Source organism: Labrus bergylta, chromosome 8 (genome assembly GCF_963930695.1).
Source record: "Labrus bergylta chromosome 8, fLabBer1.1, whole genome shotgun sequence".
NCBI classification, from domain to species: Eukaryota; Metazoa; Chordata; class Actinopteri; order Labriformes; family Labridae; genus Labrus; species Labrus bergylta.
The window spans coordinates 23,612,007-23,633,716 of record NC_089202.1 but is presented as its reverse complement, the minus strand read 5'-3'; the positions used below and the strand labels follow the sequence as shown (position 1 = coordinate 23,633,716).

The following is a 21,710-nucleotide window of genomic DNA, read 5'->3' as shown; positions in this document are numbered from 1 at the left end:
TAGAAAAAAAATCATGTTCAAGTTGGATTAGACTGAAATACCAACAGTTCAGATAGTGAAGTTCATGCAGCCTTTTACAGGGTTTTACTTTGATCTCAGTGTTGGTCCGTCTGTGGGCTTGACTCCCCGTGTGTAGAAATAAAAAGACTGAGGTGAGATGAATAGACTGAGCATTTTTTCTTATTTGACCAAATAGTTCTTGATTTAGTTTAGTTCTGTGGACAAAATATGCAGTTAAAAAAGTGAAATCGCAATATATTGTATCGCGATTCTCAGCATATCGCAAAATGTTTAAAATCGCAATAACATCGTATCGTGGGGCCTCTGGTGATTCCAACCCCTAGCAATCTGTACCGTGCCCAATCACCCCGAAAGTCCGATTTGACTGACTAGTGTGAGTGCTCCGTTCTGTGCTCAATCACATTACACTTCCTTGGCCCTAGCACCTTCAGAAGAGATGTGCTTTGGCACAGGACAGTTTATGCACGAGCACCAGCATGGGTACACAACGTGGACAGCCTTCATTATGGAGAAATCCTGGAGTATTCTGTCTGTATCTGACTAACATGACTCAAAATAAGTCAGAAAAGTAGCTGTTCTCTGTTTTGTTCTCTAGTTGGTGTTCTTGCTAGGGATGTAACGATTCACGATACGATTCTCACACGATTTATTTTACAACATGAGACTGTAGACAAAGTATGAGATGACTGAAAAAGATTCCTTTCATTTTTTTCATGAAAACAACAACGCACCTCGTAATCTCTTTGGCTCTTGCACTCGTTTGGGCGAGAGGGGCATCAAACCCTCGAATCCTTTTTTTCAGAGTACCGATGTGAACCTCGACTCCTTTGAATCGATTTTTAACTACCTCACGATTCATTCCTAGTTCTTGCCGCAATTTTGGTCACAAAAAGTAAAAGCATCAATCTAAAAATAGATGAATAACTTCTACATACCCAGAGGATGATGCCAGGTCTGAAGACTTGAGCAAACTGATCCCTCAATGCAATGATTGCCTGAAAAAAAAAAAAAAAAAAATCACCATTACAGAATACAAAAACAGGAAACTATCATGTTAACCCTTAAAATACCGAGACACTAAAACACATTATCTTAATTATAATGGAGAAAATTAACTGAACAAACTGAAAATGTTTTCACCTTCTTCATGCATCGATCTGATTGAAATTATCTTTGAATATTCAGAGGATGCAAGGATCAGACTTTGAGCTCCCACTCACCCAGATGGAGACGAGCGAGGAGGCGTAGAAGGACGTGAGCAGCATCGAGTTGCCGAACATCAGGACGAAGCAGACGCCGAGTGTGATCTGGAAGGATGAAGACGGGGAGAGAAGCTGCTGTGAGAAACAATGCCAGACATTTGAGCCTGGCAGTGAACTTGGAGACAGCGCCAGTTTCTGTAGCACACCTTCAAAAAAACAATTCATTTTCACTGTCGCCTGCAAACAACAACATCTCTTTCTCTGCAGCACGAGGGTGGTCTGGGTCTGGGTCTGGGTCTGGGTCCGGGTCTTGGACTGCTTTAAGTTCCAGTAATAAGACTTTCTGAAACACTCCAGAGATTTAAACTAATGCAATAAACTCTGAATACACAGCCACGAGCAAAACCTAATCCTATTCATGAATTCTTGATGCTTAATCCCACTGTGAAGAGAGAGAATGAAGCGCTCTGTATCATGGAGACAGAGAGGCAGCTCTCTGATTAAAGCAGCTGTAGCCAGTTAGCAGAGCCATTTAGGCGGCAGTCCTCCCATCTGACTGTATGCATTAAATAAACGCACCATGTTATGATCTCTGCACCTTAAACACCACCTCTGTAGTTTCTACATTAGGCTGTCAAAGGATTCATTCTTTAATCGCGATTAATCACATTTTAAATCGTATGTTTAAAATTCCATTAATTTTGTATTTCATCGTTTTTCTTCTGCTTGTATTCTGACGTGTACTCTCTTAGGCCCTGTGTACACCGAGCGTCTTTTTTTGAGCGCCAGCGTCCTTTTCCAGGAGAAAGCAGCCGCTTGGACAAAAAGCGCAGCGTTATGAGCGTTCCACCTCTTTTGTTGCAGCCGCTCTCAACGCTCAAATTGACAATCTTTCAATCTTTTTCAGAAAGGCGTTGTCGTCGTGGTTGTTTAGATTCTCACAACGTCTTTGCCGGCTTCCTCCACCCTCTGCTCGTCAACAAATGCACGTTGTCTAAGAAGGGGAGGCGTGACAGCGCTGTGTGCCTCAGGACAGTGCTGTTGCACCCAGAGACCTCCGGGTGGCGCCAAAGCACAACAAACCAAGTTCCTACATGTTGTTACTTTAACACTTACAGTAGTTATATTGATATAAATCACTGACGGATAGTTTGATAATTAAAATATTTATTTAGGGATGAAATCTTAAGCACTTGTTGGCCTGATTAAAGGAGACACACAGCCCAAGCTCGCTCTGGAGGTCGTAGAGGACACAGATTACGTTGTGTGTCTGAATTTGTTGATTTGAACAGACACACACACACACGATAAAGCTCTCTAAATTATGCAGAGCCATATGAACTCGGCTGACACAAATCTCCACCATCTCACCGCAGAGGGTCTTCTGCTTATCTGCATAGCACACAGTCCCTGGCTAACAGCCGGGCACATTGAGGGGATTAGAAGGATGTGAAGCAGAGGGACGATTGGCTAGAACACACAGACACACACTTTTTCACATTCTCATTTCTCCACTGATACACCTATTGACTGGTATAGTAACATATCTCTACGCCTTCTTATTAAAAAGGTCTCTCTGAACAGCAGAAGCGTCGCTAATGCTAAAACGAGAAACCCATCCCCTGAAAGTGTCCGCTGCTGTTGTCCTCCCCGCGCCTCATGAAAGTCTCCCGGCCGAGGAGCTGAGCGAGATAAGGAGAAGCGAGGCGGAGCACATTACAGCTCAGAGGACAGCCGCTGGAAAACACTTTCTCTTATGCGGAGCACGTCACAGGGACATCACACACACGGGGAAAGCTAATGTGAAAACACCTTAAAACATCCGCATTCTGCATTACATTTCGTCTCTGTGAGCTCCTCATTCTGACCTGCACAGAAATGTTTCCATCCTGCACTGATGATGTGTCTCTGCTGATTTAGATGATGTATTTGCCGGTTTACAGTGAGACACAACGATTGACTAACACAGACGTTTGTAAAAGTTGTGAACTGTACCATATGAGTGACCAGGATGGACTGCATCTTGGTAGGACCGAGGTAACCCAGTATGTAAGAAGCAAACAGAGACGCCACCTGAAAGAAAGAAAAAAACAAAACAATACTCAACCTTAACCACACGCTCCAGAACGCCAAATAAAAACAAACATGTCTCTCTGTGTCTCCGTTTTCATATCTGTGTCTGTACAAAAGTCTAAATATTGGAATAAGCCAGTAGCCTAGTGGTTAGTTTGTCCGCCCCATGTACGAAGGCTATAGTCCTCCATGCGGGCGGCCTGGGTTCGAATCCGACCTGTGGCTCCCTTCCCGCATCTCTCTCTCTTTCCCCTAGGCCTTTTTGCCTCAATCAGATAGGACAGCTGAAGAGAGACAGGGGATGTAGGGGGGAGAGAGTGGGGGTCGACATGCAGCAAAGGGCCGAGGTCGGACCCGAAACCCAGCGCCGCTGCGACGAGGACCACAGCCTCAGCACATGGGGTGCTCGAGCTTGGTTGCCCCTTTCTCCCAAATTTCCGACTCTACGAACTGTCCTATCTCTAAATAAAAAAGGTACGAAAATTTAGGGTTAGAAAAATAATTGAAAATGATTCAACTCTGAGGTCGTTGGTGTGTCTTCGTCTTTTTTCTCAGCCAAAAATCGACACAAATATGAAGAATTGATCAGCAACAGCTTCTCTAAACTGATCATTAGTTCTTAAACCTTTAGGAGTGCTTGCTTTAAGTCACATGGCTGTGCACTGGTATAGAGCTATAAAAAGGTTTAAGTCATCTTAACACGACAGAGATGAAGACAGGAAACAGGATATTATAATAAATTACTTATTGTGTGGTTCTAAAACCTGAAGACCACGACTGCTTTCAATAAATGTATCCAGAACGAGCAGCGAGCAGTGTGGGCGGTTAAACCGTATTTTGGCCTCTGGATGTGTTTCGCACGCAGTGAAGGAGGTGAGCGGGTTCAATTACCAGCTTAGAAACATAAAACAAAGAAATAAGCGTTGTTAAATAACAAAAAAATCTCTGCACTGAAAGCAGCAGCTCCCTGAGGGGGTGGACAGCAGCGAGGGCCAAATTGTTGCTGAGCACAAACACCAACAGAGGCGAGATGATTCCTCTGATGTCGAGGTTCAAACGAGGCTCCTCTGTCTCCACAGCTTTGTACTTTAACTCTCCATTTCTTTATTATTCTTTTCTTATTTATGTTTTGTAATAAGAGATGGTGAGCAACTGCCTCGACTGATTGGAAGGGAAACAGTTTAAACTGTTTTCCTGCGTGTTGATTGTCAGTGTGTTCTTAACTGGTTTCCAGAGCAGCTTATTTAACAGGATGATATCATCAGCATGAATAAATAAAACATGTGAAAGAGAGAAGTCTTAGCTCTCTGCTGCAAAAACGATGAATGTTGAAGCTATTATAGAAAACACTTTTCATTAGGTATGTAAAGATTAATTGTGAGGCAGTTAAAAATCGATTCAAAGGTGTCAAGGTTCACATCGATTCTCTGAAAAACGAATCGCAGTTATTTTATTTTCTATATAGCGCCAGATAACAACAGAAGTCATAAGGATACCTTTCCTATAGAACAAGTCTATACCTCGTCCTTTTATTAAACAAACTAAATAGCCTCATGTTATTTATCTTATTCACATGACAGCATGTCATTTCTGTCTCTACATGGTCGTGCATTTACAATTCTCCTCTGCTCTCTGTAACTTGCATGGTGGAGTTGTCCCGATGCACGCACGCACACACGCACGCACACTCGCACACAGGTGAGCACACTCTCACCATCGGAGGCCTGGGTGTGTGTGGTTGTGTCTGACGGACGCACATGCAATAATAAAAAGTCCGTAAGAAGCATCAGAATATAAAGGAGTCGGCTTAGTTGACTTCGGACTTTTCTGGGCATGTCTCTCTCTCTGCCGTTACTCAGGGGGTGCGCTGTTAGCATGCTGCATTCAGGGGTGCTCAGACAATGAGAGATGCATTCAGGTGCGCTCAGAAACGGGAGTTGCAGGAACAAAAAATAAGCTGGACAGATCGTTACAAGTTCAAATAATTGTTCAGTTGTTATATTGACTGCTGTCATTAAAAGAAACACATGAGCACCATTATTATTTTTAAGTGTCTGTGCCTCCCTCCCCTTTCATGAAAAAATTAAGAGAGTCTTTTTTCAGTTATCTCAACATTGTTCTCATTTTGTAAAATTAATTGTGAAAGAATCGTATTGTGAACCCAGTGACTCGTATTGTGAGTTGAGTGAATCGTTACATCCCTACTTTTCATGCACATAAACAGGATCATGCACACCACAGTCTTCCATGGCCCGTTAGGGTAGGCTTGTCCCTGCACTGGGTTAACTCATTTGTCTGCATCTCTAAAGGAATCCTAACTAAAATGCATCTGCTCCAACTGTCTGTCAAAGCAGTTTGGAAAAAAAATGATGTAAAGAGAGTAATATTGTAGTTTAACTAGAGTCTCCTGCCTCTTTGTTTTGGTGCAATTCTGAACAACTTCCACACTTTCCCTGCAAAAGTTAAGTCTCTATGTTCTCCTTAATCTCTCTGCCCACATGCTCTCTCTCTCTCTCTCTCCGTTTTGCTCACTCTCTGTTTACCTGAGTGAGCAGCACAAACTGGGCAAACTGCCAAGGCAGCATAAAGCACAGATTGGAGACGCCCAGGGCGACCATGGCTGTCCTGCTCGGGTTCCGTGTCCTGCAGAGAGACGAGAAAGAAAAAAAAAAAAGAAACAGAGAAGTGAGAGCTGGTGGGTGTAAAGGAGACACGAGAAGATGCTTTAAGACAGATGAGAACACACACACACATACACGAACACACTCAATTTCACACTGGGTGTGAGAGAAAGTCGTGTTTATATACCGAGCCCGCCTCAGGGATCACGACTCGGAGTTTATTCTGCTTTTACAGCTGATAGTTTACTGGCTGCTCTCACACAACACGAGGCAGAGTCCAGCTTAATGTGCGCTGACAACATCCACTGATTCTGTGTGCAAGGTCCGAAATGAACTCGGACCGACTGCCAAATGAGGACGGATATTCAGTTTGTGAATCTCAGAGGTTAATCCTCGACACGGTGATTCAATGTTTGGACAGGACGTAATCGATTACTACGCACAGATACGGCTTGAAGTACTTTCTAAGGAATAAAAAAGGAGTTTATATTTTTCTGACTACTCGCCTTCGTTGATGAAAAAATTGCCATGTGCAGTAAATAGGGTTGCAAAATTCCGTTTTTTTTCAAAGTTGGAAACATTCCATGGTAATTAACAGGAATCATTGGGAATAAACCAGGAATTTACAAAATTGAAGGTTCGCCTTTAACAAGGAACTTAAATATAGTTGGGGAAAATATGCTTCAGCACAATCTTTAGTAAAACAAGCAGATTACATAGGGGTATGGGGGATGAGGAATATTTAACTCAACATTCATGTTTTTGTTCTTCAAAGAAAGAATTGATTGTTCAATAAAATAACTAAAACTTGATAAAGTTAAACTTAAAAATAAATCTGTTTAAATGTCATGTTTTTTTTTAAATTGTATTATTTTGCATGGATGTCTGCTTATGACAAAACAACATGTTTATATTTATCCTTGATATGATACAGTTCAATTAAATGAACCTCAATTTCCAGTTAATTCCCATAAATTCCCAGGATTCCCGAGGAAAGTTTATGAATATTTCCTAAATTTCCCAGCTTAACTTGAGATCGGATAGAATCATGACACCGGAGAAGATGCTCCGCCCCAACAAGCAGACTCTGATGCACACGCACAACCACAGGAACGCGACTGTTTACTGTGTGTGACATCATCTACCCTGCTGATACCGGTCTGCTGCTGGCTTCGGTTAGCGTTAGAATAACTGAATAGCTAGCATTTATTTCACAGAGATTTGATCCAGAGGTTCATTTAAAACGTGACCGAGAGGCTGCTGGAGAGTTTACCGGAGGATGTAGGTGAGGAGGAGCATCTGCAGCACCAAGAAGGGGTAAGCAAAGCTCTCCCTCAGGGGCGGAGTCCACATCACACGAGTGCTCTGATAACACAAAAACAAAGAAAGTAATACAAAGTTACGTACCTTACAAGTAACTATAGGTAACAAATCACAGATAATGTGCAGGAATTTCATCAGAAAAATTACATGCATGCTCAAAACTGCAGCTGAAGTGGACTTTTTGTTGTTTGCATTTAAAATATTGTGTCTCAGTGTAACTTTAAATTTTCCATCATATCACCAGTTAAACTTTGATATTTTTAAATCAGGATCTTCAGTGTTTGGATGAAGTACGCTGTGAAAAATGCTGAGTGAGCATCTTTGGCACAAAAAAAAAATCCTTTACAGTTTATTCCATTACATTCTGAAGTTCGCAAGCTCAATCATAGCGGTGAATTTTAGTATCACACTTTATCAACAACTTGGTATAAAGGATGGAGTCAGAAGCTTTTTCCTAAAATAAAATACAGACTTCTCCTTAAGTAAAGCTGCTCCATCGTCCCTTCTGGGCCTCCGTACAAGTGTGGTGGTGACTGCATCTGCAGAGACCCTGTCCTCTGACTGGATTGTCATGTTTCTGGGCGGGGAGCTGGTGTGTTTCCTCCAGCCAATGACAGTGCAGCAGGAGAGGATACAATTCAGTGATTGGACGAGATTCAAACCGGTGAATATGACGTAGCAGCGAAGAAGAGACAATATAATCAGTGAGGCGAAACACCAAGCGGATAAAGCTCGTTCTAAAACGAGGGTGAACCTTGTGTTGTTTTTTACCCGTGGACGTGGAGTTGGTCTGCTTCCTGTTGGACAGGCAGGTGACAAACACCGGCGGTTAGCTTGTGCTAGCGTGCGTTAGCTTGAAATGTAGATAAAAGCAGTAAACGAACACACTACATCCTGCAGTGAGCTTCTGGGGGCGATGAGCCCAGGAGGAGGGGCCATTCTTGAACATCTCTACAGACTCCACCTTTAAGACATTGAGGTCTAAGGCAACTTGATCTGGACGTCCCTGAGTCTTCTGATCCCTTCCTGCATCACATTAGTGTTTGCTTGAAAAAGGGGAAACGTTCAAATCCTTGTTAATTCCAGATTGCTATTTCAAGACAATCCTTCACACTTCACCCTCACACATATATTTGTCACCTCTGAACAATTTGTGACATTACCGACCCCGCTTCCTCGTTATGTAACTGCTTGGGTTTCGGCTTCTGTCTTTTTTTTTTTTTTTTTTTCAATGCTCTGTTGTTGTGAGGATCTTTGACTTTTCATCCCTGCAGGTGACTCCTTCTGCATACTGAATTTCAAAATGCTGTGAGACTTTAAATGCACATTTATTCTGTTCCTGATCACCAAACTTTCCATCATTCTTTCTGTAAAAAATCTTAGTTAGGCCTAGGTATTAAATGTTTCCCTTCTGGTTTAAATATAACTGAAGCTGCAGGGCATCGAGGGCTGTGTTGTAGTCAAGACCACACTAACCGAGACCAAGATATACCTGAGACCAGAGTGCTCAGAGACCAGGACAAGACCAAGACATTGAGGGATCCAGACCGAGTCAAGACCAAGACCAAGACGATAAATGTCTCTGAAAAATCACCATCTTGTATTCAGGGGGCGTGTCTCTCACTTAGACCATAACACCTGGAAGGTTGCAGCCGTAACCGGGGGATGAAAATCAAACTACAAACGAACTGAAGTTATTTGTTCTTATAGAAAAGGGTGATTTCCTTCTGATCGCTGTAATGACATGGAAAAACATCAGAAGTTGTCTTGACCGGTCTTGATTCAAAATCCAGAGTCCACCTAGTCTGAGACCGAGACGAAGCCGAGTTAAACATGCTTTCTATTCAAAAACGAGACCTTCAAAAAGTTGTCTGGAGACCAAGAATGACTTTGTCTCCTGTACTTCTGTAAATCCTGAGGTCTGATTTAGTAAAAGTCTTGTCTGGTTTTTGCTGGTTTCCCCTCAGGCTAGTCTGCATCAAGAGTACGGCTCGCGTTTTTGAAAGCTCCACTCGATATCTCGCAGCAAGCAGCCGTATGTTAAGATTATTAAAACGAAGCCATGAGATGATCAGTTGTGATTGGAGCAAGGTGCATTTGCAAGAGGGGTGTACGGACAGTGGACCTTATATCTCTCTCTCTCTGAAGCTGATGTGATTCTGCTCTCTTGGTCTTGCTTAGTCTTAAATCTCAGCAGGAGTCGAGAGGGATTATTATTTTTTTTTTTTTTAAAAGGGAGTTTTGCTAAATTGCACGAAGCTGTGAGGTTCTCGTCTGCACCTACTCTCTCTCTCTCTCTCTCTCTCTCTCTCTCAAATATACTTGGGCGGCCCACCTAGGTATCGTCTGTGTGGGGAAATACTGGTTCAACTGTGTTGAGGGTTTAAATCCAAAAAAGTCCTCTCTCCCCCTCTCTGGGAGGGAGAGATTATTTCAATGTCATAAATAATAAATAAAGTCTTTGTTCTTTTGGACTCGTGATTTTTTTCCCTCAGTTTATATTCACTATTCATGAGAGCAACCCATCGGCAAGTATGAGCCTAAATCTGATGACCAGTGACATTTAAAATATGACATTTCAGAACAGAGATCGGCATCATAACGGTATAACATTAACCATGTACGTGAGTGTCTGTTCAATCTCTCTCCGTCAAACTGCTCAAACGAGTCATCAGAGGAAACTGACTTTAAACACCTGATGAGTAATTATTAACCGAGAGGGATCTTTATTTCTAAATAATATTTATTTGTAATAGTTTCTAACAGTGTTCATCGCTGTAATGGGGTGGTTACAGATGTTTATTTTCGAGAAAATGGGACATAAACTCTGAGTTATCTGCTGGTTTAGAAAAGAATAACACATGTGAAGTCACCTGGATGACATTAAAACCTTTTGTATTCATACGTGAGTGTAAATAATGATGAGTGGGGCGAGACGAGGTGTTATATCGAGCTAGCGAACTTTTTATTTTGACATTTATTTTTCAGGAAGAGGATTTGGTGTAGTGTTCCTTCGTTTAGAGACATTTTCAACAACATATTTATGTGACGTGACAGTTGAAACGTTGTTAATACGTTAGTGAATGAATGTGTGAAGAATCTGTTAACAGACTTCTCTTCTGTCACGGAGCGATTGCTGCCTTAAAGCTAGCAGGAACATGACAGCGGTCCCACAATTTACCACTTTAATCCTCTCTAGTTTCAGTCCAAATACACAGAGCTCTTCTTTTACCCTCCTTTGTCCTTTGGAAATGAAAATCCGATACTAAATTGTGTTTTTAAAATAGTTTGAAGTAGAAAAAACTACGCAATCACGTTTAACCGCACGGCTACCAGTGTTTTCTAATCTACCGCCGATACATTCTCATGGCTTGGTTTCACCCAAACGGGGGCGTGGTCACTCTGGCGCTTATGGCTCTGCTCTTATGTATATATATTTTTGGTCACACTTCAATTCAAAGGAGAATTCTGTCTTTGGGTGGGAGACATCAGCCGGACTTTTAGGCTTTTGTTCCAACCACCCAAGAGAAGAGGCAAAGCCAGCAAAGCTCCTGAAACGACAATCCTCCGCTGTACTCGAGGGAAAGAAGAGAGAATGAATTGAATTCTCAATACTTGTGAGTGTGTGTGTGTGTATGGTTGAAATGCTGCTGTATTGATCTGCGAGAATAGAGTTTTCCTTTTTGTTGTGAATGAAACTGGAGAGAAGAGGAGGCGGGTGGAGGGACTTAGCTTTGAATGCCAGCCAAAACCAACTCTAAGCTCCTTTGAGGGGCTGAAATGAGTCCCTATTAACCACCCCCTGCTTCTCTGAGAGCTTTTTCTCTGTTACATCCAGAGAGACTCACACAGAATTATAGTACCGAGCAGCACTCGCTGACACTGATAATAAAGGAAGAGCACTCACCTCGCCGTGATTAAAGAAGAAGCACGCCGCTGTCACAATGCCGCCCAGTCGACTGCCACTGAGAAAGACAAACGGAAAAAGTCGGGGATGCGAGAGGCCGAGTCAGACACAGCATGCTTCAAGCTGTTTTTCTGTCCCAGCTGATTTATGAAACTGAGCATTAAACTCATCTGAGCATGCAGGACAGAGTTAAGGGGCAGACGTGGAGGTACCTGAGGTAGGCGCCGTAAATGAAGAACAGGCTCATCATCGCTCCGTTCAACAGGAACACAAAGGTCACATAGAAGTACGCCGGATCCCCCATCCCTAATGTGCAAAAAAAAAAAAAAACACATCCAGACCGTCACAGAGAGGACACCAAGGGTTACTGAAGATCACAAGGGATAGGGAGACTGATGAATTATTTAGTTTTATGCACGCCTTTTACAAATAAGCAACTTGTTTCCGAGTCAACACTCTCAGTCCTAGTAAAACTTTGATTTACACAATGTGCATGACACGTTTGTTTAAATGGAAACAGGGTTAGGGTTACCCCCCCCCCCAATTACCCCATATCCCCGGACAGGAAGTCAGACAAGGAAACGCACAGAGTGTCCGGTCAATTTCAAAATAAAATACACTATACAGACAATCGTATGTTTCATCACTTTATCAACGTCACGTCAAAACAGGCGCCGAATCAAAAACAAATAAAACTCAGAAAGACAAAGCAACATGTTGTTTGCATGTTGTTCTCTTTATTCCCGCGGGATCTTGTAGTTCTCATGTGATGCAGTTTGTCGAGGTAAGACGGACGTAGCAACAGAATCCTCTATACAACGCTATAATGAGAATATTTGCCTTCATGTCAATGCTATGTGTAGTTCAATGGAACCACACAATCAACAGAAGAACGGAGAACAAAATGCTGGGGAACAGAAAACATAATGCAGCAGGAGATCGTAGCGTTGGCGTGCAGACACTCTATGCACCGTGCAGCAGTCACAGGGAATAAACGTCATGTTGGCTAATGGCGCTAATGTTGATACAGACACTTGTGTTTTTTTTTAGTTTGCATTCAAGTGTGGAGATTTAGGTTTAGTGAGAAAACACACTTGTTCTCACATTTCTAAATTTGCAGGTACTCTGTCGGGGTGACAAAGCTGCTGTGACTCTAACAAGGTACTTTAGGAGTGCTGACACTACAGAGAGCCGTTTCCTCACGTCGTGATGACAGTAAATCACAAGGCAAACAGCGAAAGCAGCTTGTTCCTGCTGCCGCTCAGTGTGAAAAACATCTAATATAGACTCCTCGCTCTATGGTGTTAGTATTCGGCGCCTCACAAGAATAATGCTGACAGTTAGAAGAAAGGTTCCAGTTTTCTGTAAGCTCTTACGCAAGGCGGCTTGCATCAGGTTTATGTAAACAGTGAAAAACAGGCCGTGTTCATCGACCCCGAGGTTCCTCGCCTCACTAATGACGGTGACGGGAACGCACAGATTGCAGCTCCACAAAGAAGAGCCGACAACAGATTAGGCTTGTTTGTCAGCAGATCTACTCTTTGGAGGAAACGTTTCCACAAACAAACAGAAAGCTATTTGTCAGGAAGAGGTTGAAAGGGTTTTTTATTTCCCCCGAGTCGATGGATTAATCATGTTCCCTGCGCTGTGTTCAACGTGTCGTTGGCCAGCTTTGTTTTCCCGCTGTTAAGATCATTAACTTCAGTCATTGGTTTGAGACGCTTGAAATGATGTTGTGTGTCTGGGTTGTTCAGCTCAATATTTCCTCACCTTTGTTATGATGATGATTGTGCTGAAGCAATAAGGCAATGGATTATTCAATCAGCAGTAAGCAGCTATCCTTCTAATTTTCAATGTAGGCATTTTAGAAGCACAAATAGATTCAGTGATCGATTTAAAGGGGACATATTATAAAAACATCTACAGTGTTTTTGAACATATATTTGAGTAACCTGAGTGTCTACTGACCCACAACATGTTAAATAAACCCATCCAGTCCTTTGTTTGTGGTCTGCACAAGTCTTACAACACAGAGAAAAATGCTCCGTTTCAAATGTGCTCTCCTTGTGATGTCACAGTGGGATTCTGGTATAAAAAAAAATACCCTCCCCTCCCCTGGTATCTCCACCCATGGACTCCACCCCCAGCCTAGAACAAAACTTTTCAGCAGGTCCGCCATTTTTATTCTTGCTACCGAGGAGTGATGTCTACTGGGAAAACTCAGGGGGGGACTCATTGCATTTAAAGAGACACACACACCAAAACGGAGCGTTCTGAGAGAGCTGGTTTATACAGGGTCACAAACCTCCTCTGGTTCTTGATTCATGTTATATTTTGACCAAAGCACAGCACAGATGTTTCATTTAGACCACAGGGGACTGTTTGAAAAGGTGGAGAAGGGGGATAATATGTCCTCTTTAAAGCTTCTTACTGTGATGTGAGGACTGGCAAAGTAATTTCCTGATGAACTACTTTAAGTGTTTAATAATAAACTTGTTATTTTCCAGACTATGACTCTGACTTCCTTTGGGGACCCAACTTGCTCACGACAATCTCCGGCCATTTTCACATCTGCACTCCTGAGAATATCTACTGACCTGGCTGACCTGCGACATGAAGTTTAACGGATTCACAACAAGAACTAGAGAGTGGTGTGGAACATACTGGAGAACAGAAAACATAACGTACGGAGATGGGTGGAGAGGGTACAATCTACGGGGAGAAGTGACAGAGAGCCCTGAAGGCAAACGCCCCCGTCACTCCGCTGAGCTCTGAATTCTTTACGGATGCCAGAGGCTCAGAGATCAAAGAGGACGTGGAAGGACGACAAAACAGAGAATAAGGCGACTAAAGTCTGGTATTTTAAGGCGTTTAAGAAAAGAAGTGTTAGGGTCCCTAATAAACTCTGATTACAGTTCCTTTGGGTAATTCTAATTTCAGATTTTTTTTTATACTTTATTTTTCATTTTTGTTTTACAAGAAACACAGAACAAGTGAGGACTAGGGCAAGACAGTATGAATAAGATCAAATACAAGAATATAAAAGGCACAGGTACAGTACATAATGGACGGTATATTCTAAGTCTGAGTCTTTATCTTTGCATAAATCCCATTTTCTCCAATATTCTTCTCCCTTCTCCTTTTGAAGTCGCAGGACAAAAGTATTTTTTTCCATAAAGCTGATGGAATGCACAATGTTCCTCAAGAGTCTCATGGTAGGAGGGTTCCTCTGAAGCCAACATTTAGTAATCGCTTTTTTACTTGCCACCATAATAATCTTTAAAAGGTCTATGTCCTTTTTACCCTCAGGAATGTTTCTAAGGTAGAGGGATGTGAAAGAGAAATCCAATGTAATGTTCAGAGTCTCTGCGATTAATAGTTTCACATCTTTCCAGAAGGGCTCAAGACGTGGACAAGACCAAAAAACATGTAACACAACTCATGTAACATTCCCTTTCAGATAGATATTAGTGTGTGAGTGTGAGTGTGTGTGTGTGTGTGTGTGTGTGTGTGTGTGTGTGTGTGTGTGTGTGTGTGTGTGTACAGATCACTCTTCAGCTTCATGGTGACAGTCAGTACCTTCACAGCTGTCCACAGGAGTGAGTCCCTCTCCTCTGTTGATGGACCAACACATCTTTGTGGGGATCCCAAAGTATCCCATCACACCCGTGTACATGCGGTACCAGCTGGCCAGGACCACCTGAGGAGCAGAGACGGATCACAATCACTGTGAAGCCTCTTTAAACAACATGTTTGAAAGGCCTTTCTGTCCTGCTGTCTCTGAGGAGAGCAGGCACACAGGATTCCCCCTAAAACCCATTATTATTCAAAGAGATTGTGTTCCTGTGCAAAGGGATGTTGAGTGTTTATTTCAAGTAAATAAGTAAGGTTACAATGTTGGACGTCCATACTAAACCTCAGAAATGTTTTTTAAACACAACATACACAGTTGTTGACATGGTTTCCTGTTGCTCTGAATGTAAGGAGAACTTGGCTAGACTTGGCCAGAACCTGACGTCAGAGCAAAGCATGGCGCAAAAATGTATAACACATAAAACCCGACAGCTCTTTCAAGGACCCCCCCCTCCTTCTGTGTCAGTGTGTCAGAAGTCCAGTAGGTCTTGTCCCGGCAGCAGAAGTCTACTCGAGTAGACGGAGCTCCCCCAACCTTCAGCGAGGTGATTTGGCACTACTACCCCCCGACGTCACTGACACCCAGTCAATAACATCGGACTGTGTCGTCCCCACAACCACCGCCGTCCTCATTCATGCACTGCCTGCTCCGACCTCCACCTCAGCGGTAAGGAAGTGTGGACAGGAACACGAGGAACACAAAGGAGAAATCCTTACTGCATATTATCCGATCTCCCCAATCCCATTTTTCTTAACAATGAGTAAGGTCTTTACGTGCTTTTTTGTAAAGCATCTTGAATTGGCGCAATACAAATAATGACTGATTGACACGCCCAATGCCTCACTTAAATTTTCCTGCAAACAGAGCTGGCCAATCAGAGGAAAGTGGGCACGTGGGGAGGGCGGGGCCTTAAAGAGACAGCAGCTGAAATGAAGCGTTTCAGGCAGAGGCTGAAATGAGGGATTTTACTGACGCCACTGTCAGATAATAAAGGATTTTTTTAAATTACACATCTCACAATGCTACTCAACAGGTGTCCCCGAGTGACATCATTAATGGTGAAAGTGAGGATAATATCTCCTTTTAAAAACATCTAAAGGGAACGGTTACAAAGGTAAATGTGTGATGTCATAAGGTGGATATTATTTTGGACTCGTCAGCTGAGCTGTCTGAGAGTTTGTTAAAGTGAAATGAGACATTCAAGGATGCAGCAGTGTCCTTCTTTTACATCACTGAGACTACAGGGAGACGCTGAGGACGACTGTCTACGGGGAGCCTGAAGGAACAAAATAGTACCTGATTAATGCGATTGACATTCTGGACCTTTAATGCCGAAAGCCCTAACTTTATCTCTCAGTGCGTCTCTACTAAAAGACAAAAGAAAAGCATCATCTTTACCTCTGGATACAGATTGAATCTCTTCAGTGTGTTGATGACAAGAGGGTACTCTGTCAGCCGGTCATTCATGACCATGTGGAGGCCGCCCAGGAAGGAGGGAGCCTCGATAATGGTCTTATAGTAGGAGTAGTACAGACCCTGGAAACCAAAGAAAGATACATACTTGCGTTAACTCAAAGAGAAAACCCCAACATGAGAAAGAAGGCAAAAAAACAAGAAGAGACACTTCAAGAGAGGAGGAGACATCACCAAATAAAAGTCAATAACACACATCTCAGACAGGAGAAAAACACAAACGGCTCAGCAGATGGTAGCAGCTCACAGCCCACTCTGCAGCACACAGCAGAGCGAGGGAGGAACAATATTCTGTTTGCTTATTAAATCATCAGCTTCAGCGTCAACTCTGCGAAAGGGCACAAAGGACACGCTGCATGTTGAAAAGCAGCAAATTCTCCAACGGCTCTAGTGCTGGTGAAGCATAAACATATGCCTCATTAGACGAGACATATTTTGCTGATTTATTTTTTGGTTGCTTTGACAGAAAGCAGACAACATAAAAATGCATCAGTATTTCACATATTGTTAAAAAAGGATTGGCAGTGTTATAGCAAGTCCAAGAAAGGGATAATCAATGCTGTCCTGAAGAAATGCGAAGACACATCCCTGTTCATTAAGGACTTTTAATACTGCATCAGAGTGCCTAGGACTTTCAGTTTAGACTGATGAACTTTGTAATCAGGACAGGCATAATTTATTACCACCTGATTCCTGTACATGTTTTGACACAGTGCAGCACTCGCTTCTACCTTTTTTTTTTTTTCCTTAGGAACATTTTTCTCGTGTAGGGCTTTCACACTTGAAGAAAACTCCTAAAAAACTTGTCATGCACAGTTTCTCCTCCGGCCTCCTCGTATTTACTCTGCAGAAAGTCCGAGCGAGCTGACGTGAGAACGGAGCAGGATACAATCAGGAGAATTCACCTCGAGCGAGCAGGACGAGGTGGTGATGTTTATTCCCTGTGATCTACACTACACATAGCATTAATATAAAAGCAATATTTGTAATAACAGATTCATACAGTGGAATCTGTTGCTTCATCCAACACTTCCGCGTTAATCTTTTTACTTCACGTCCACCCCCTCCTCCTCTGAATGACAGGATTGGTCTCCCACTGTGTGAACAACCAGATTTCATTTACATTTTACTTATTGTTAACTTCTATTCGTATCTATTTCTTTTTGCAATAATCTGTGTAATATACAATTTCAAATCAGTGTTTACTTTTGCTTTTTTTTTTTTGGGAGGCATCTAGTGGCCCCCTGCCTGGAGGTGAGGTCCCGACCCCCCCCTTAGGACATCACTGGTCTGGGCACAGGTTGTCAGTGATTCAGTACAGACTGACATCAGGAAATAGGCATCAGCTTTCACAACAGTGTAATAAGTGCACACCATAACAACAACAACAACAACAACAACAACAACATTATAAACTATTTACCATTTCTGTCCGAAAAGCCATTTCCTTCTCCAGACTGGACAAGTGTGAAAAGTGTCTGTCATTCTCAAACAGCTGTGAGAGATGATGCCTGAAAAAAAAAAAACCATGAGCTGCATCCACTTGTAAACACATCAGTGATGAAAGAGGAAGAAACATGCTGAAGGATGGGGACCTACCAGTGGAGATACCCAGCAAGAGAAGCTGTGAACAGAGGAGAAATCACTTTAAATAATAAACAAAATAAAGAACACACAACGGGGGGTTTAAACAGGTTAAACTTTGCTAGAATACCTGTTAAACACGTGTGTGCAAGCCGACGTTGCCACATAAACAGTGAAGACGCAAAAGCGGCTTTTAACTTAATGCGATTTTAAATCACCGTTAACCACAGGTAGCTAACGCTGTCGAGCTAGCTTTTGAAATGTGAGCTAACGCTAGCCAGCTGATCCGTGTCGGAGATAAACTTAATTCAGCGGCTCGGCTGAAAGCTTCCCGTTAACTCGCAGCGTTAGCAAGCTGTTAGCTCGCGGTTAGCAGCTAAGCAGCCGCTAACGGAGCTAAACTCACCGAGCAGGAGAGCGGTGCCCAGCTTGGCGGCTGCTGAGGGGGTCAGCCCGAGCCTGTGTCTGATGCCGTGGAGCCCGTTTGGATGGGAGCTGCCGGACGCCTTGCCCTCCCTGCCTGCTCGCCTCGGGTTACTTTTACCAGGAGGAGAAACCAGCGGGCTCTTGTCGCGGTCAGCCTGGGTCGCCGGACTCTTCCCGGTCTGCTTTCTGTTTTTAGCCACCATGGCGTCCGGAAAGAGCAGCGACGGTGCCGCGCTGGAAAAACAGATCCCGGGGTGTGTGTGTGAGAGCCGAGCAGCCACACACACACACACACACTCACACACTCACTCACACACTCACAGCCGCTCGTATCTGGTCCTCGGATCTGCCCCCCTTTACTACCTGAGTGATGCTTTGACTGGCTCCTCGTAGAAATCTTATGAGGCTGCGCCCCCATCTTGACGTTTAGTGTTACTACAAGGAGCTTTCTGGTGGTGACCATGGCAACGCTGTTGAGCAGGTACCAGGCAGCTCATTGGGCAGCTCTGCAGCACATACAGAAACTAAAGTTACAACCTAATATTATTACAGTCAGTGCTCACAACTAAAGTTACAACCTAATATTATTACAGTCTGTGCTCACAACTAAAGTTACAACCTAAAGTTACAACCTAATATTATTACAGTCTGTGCTCACAACTAAAGTTACAACCTAATATTATTACAGTCAGTGCTCACAACTAAAGTTACAACTTAATATTATTACAGTCTGTGCTCACAACTAAAGTTACAACCTAAAGTTACAACCTAATATTATTACAGTCTGTGCTCACAACTAAAGTTACAACCTAATATTATTACAGTCTGTGCTCACAACTAAAGTTACAACTTAATATTATTACAGTCTGTGCTCACAACTAAAGTTACAACCTAAAGTTACAACCTAATATTATTACAGTCTGTGGTTACAACTAAAGTTACAACCTAATATTATTACAGTCAGTGCTCACAACTAAAGTTACAACTTAATATTATTACAGTCAGTGCTCACAACTAAAGTTACAACTTAATATTATTACAGTCTGTGCTCACAACTAAAGTTACAACCTAATATTATTACAGTCTGTGGTTACAACTAAAGTTACAACTTAATATTATTACAGTCTGTGCTCACAACTAAAGTTACAACTTAATATTATTACAGTCTGTGCTCACAACTAAAGTTACAACCTAATATTATTACAGTCTGTGGTTACAACTAAAGTTACAACCTAATATTATTACAGTCTGTGCTCACAACTAAAGTTACAACCTAATATTATTACAGTCTGTGCTCACAACTAAAGTTACAACCTAATATTATTACAGTCTGTGGTTACAACTCGCAACAAGTATTTTGTGTGCACAACATAAGATATATTTTCTTGCACATAAGATATAACCTTTATGTGGCAAAAACAATGGAAAACAAAAATGACTTTAATTTTCTGCATTTTTTTTTATATCAGATTATTTATTAGGAGCATACTGATGATACATTCTGGTCAGAGGGGTCCCGATTAACCCTTGAACCGCCACAGTTTGTATCCTATACATTTACTGATAGGCTATAAATTCTGGCTGTGACTCAGGTTGACTTTTTTCTCAAGACTGCACCTGCATTCCCCAACCATGAGATGTCACTAAAGCACCATTGGTCCTTCTGCACACGTCCCTCTCCTGCAGCACCTCATCACAGTGGCTCAGGTAGACTGATGCAAACTAAAGCTACAGTTTAAAGCCGAGACGGGAAACTTTGGTCACCAAGGAGGTCATAAGAATTGTATTCTAACTGTCGACTACAAACGGTAAGATACTCTAAGTGTTTCTTATATTTCAACTTAGTGTTTTAGTTTTAGTCCGGCCTCAAGACCACTTTTTGAAGGTCGCGTCTCGGTCTCAGACTGGGCGGACTCAGGATTTTAAATGAAGACCACCACTGATTGCCTATTTTTCCACGTCTTCACTATGATTAGAGTAGATCAATTCTACTTTTCTGAACAAGCAGAATTGCATGTCTAACATTGCCTTGAATCATTAGTTTGTTTGTGTTTGATCTGTAAACCCTCTAAAAAAACAACAGATCATCAAACAAATAAACTAACTGATTGAGGCAGCAGTAGGCCAGGAATTCAAGCTTTCTGTAAGGCAAAAGTACCGTTTTCTTCAATGGAATCATTGAGGACGCTGATACTCTGTAAAAAATAAATATAAATATATACAGTCTTTATATAAATATCCATATGTTTAAATATATTGTGTTTGATTCAGGGAGAATCAAACAGAATGTGAGAAGACTCCGTGTTGCTGACCCCCTGATCTGCAGTCCGGACGGTGCTGCAGCAGAGACAGAAACATCAGGACAGATGAGATGATCTCATCTTCAGCTTGGAAACACACACACACACACACACACACACACACACACGCCTATAATGACAGATTCCTTCAAACTCCACAAACAAACACTGGCCAGGGAAATGTTCCCGCTGATTCCCGCTCAGGGTGATGTGGTGGGGAGTTTGGGTTTGGGAGGTGCGTGTGTGTGTGTGTGTGTGTGTGTGTTTGGGTGAGTAAGTGAAAAAAACCAGAGAGGGATGATAAGTTTTAGGGAAAATGTGTGTTTGTTTTCTCCACCAGATCCACACTGAAAGCCAAAAGCTGCATGTGAGAATCTGTGAGAACCACTGAGGGGGAAAATGATGAAGCAACATGAACATGGAGTGAGTGTGCGTGTGTGTGTGTGTGTGTGTGTGTGTGTGTGTGTGTGTGTGTGTGTGTGTGTGTGTGTGTGTGTGTGTGGTGTGTGTGTGTGTGTGTGTGTGTGTGTGTGTGTGTGTGTGTGTGTGTGTGTGCGTGCGCACTCGTGCGCACTCGTGCGTGAGTGTTCGTGTGTGTGTGTGTGTGTGTGTGTGTGTGTGCGCGCGCTCGTGCGTGTGTGTGTTGTACATAAAAAATAAACATTTGTCAGCTCTTTTGACCAGACTTAGGCAGAAAGTTTAGATAATGTTAAACTTAATCAGAGTCAGATGTATTTTTTATTTTAATCCAAAGACATACAACATTTACAACAATTACTCATCAATTATATTTGATTGATTGACAGGACTTTTGTCAGAGTCACCCTCAATGGGTGAATGTGACATGTTATGTATAAGAAGACTGGACAGTTTTATTCCAGTCTCTAAAAATTAAAGACAAGATACAAAGATCTACACATTTGACACAACATTCAAACCCGAGTCTTCTCTTTGCCCACGCACATCTGACAGGACGCTTATTATTACACCACACAGCAGCTGTTGTTGGAGCACCACAAGTTCATGCCCCATTCTGTCTGTCCAGGGCCTTAAAACCACCAGCACATGTGGACATCGTACGGGATTAAAACTGGGTCCGCAGCAGCTAGTGTCAGCAGTCTTTCTTAAATTTAAGGGGGTGGGGGG

At 42.5% G+C, this 21,710-nt stretch overlaps 1 protein-coding gene across 1 annotated transcript in view; it reads right to left on the bottom strand.

Annotated features, from left to right (window-relative positions):
* The window catches only part of dpy19l1l (dpy-19-like 1, like (H. sapiens)), a 28,193-nt gene extending 9,540 nt beyond the window's left edge, over positions 1-18,653 (bottom strand). Inside the window, exons 1-12 of the mRNA XM_020656212.3 lie at positions 18,245-18,653; positions 17,854-17,878; positions 17,678-17,765; positions 16,180-16,317; positions 14,727-14,847; positions 11,360-11,453; positions 11,148-11,205; positions 7,191-7,282; positions 5,840-5,939; positions 3,219-3,296; positions 1,242-1,328; positions 957-1,016 (exon numbers count right to left, since the gene is read on the bottom strand). Coding sequence (XP_020511868.1) covers positions 957-1,016; positions 1,242-1,328; positions 3,219-3,296; positions 5,840-5,939; positions 7,191-7,282; positions 11,148-11,205; positions 11,360-11,453; positions 14,727-14,847; positions 16,180-16,317; positions 17,678-17,765; positions 17,854-17,878; positions 18,245-18,467 — 1,164 coding nt within the window. The 5' untranslated portion in view covers positions 18,468-18,653. The remainder of the gene's footprint in view (positions 1-956; positions 1,017-1,241; positions 1,329-3,218; positions 3,297-5,839; positions 5,940-7,190; positions 7,283-11,147; positions 11,206-11,359; positions 11,454-14,726; positions 14,848-16,179; positions 16,318-17,677; positions 17,766-17,853; positions 17,879-18,244) is intronic.
* Positions 18,654-21,710: the final 3,057 nt, after the last annotated feature.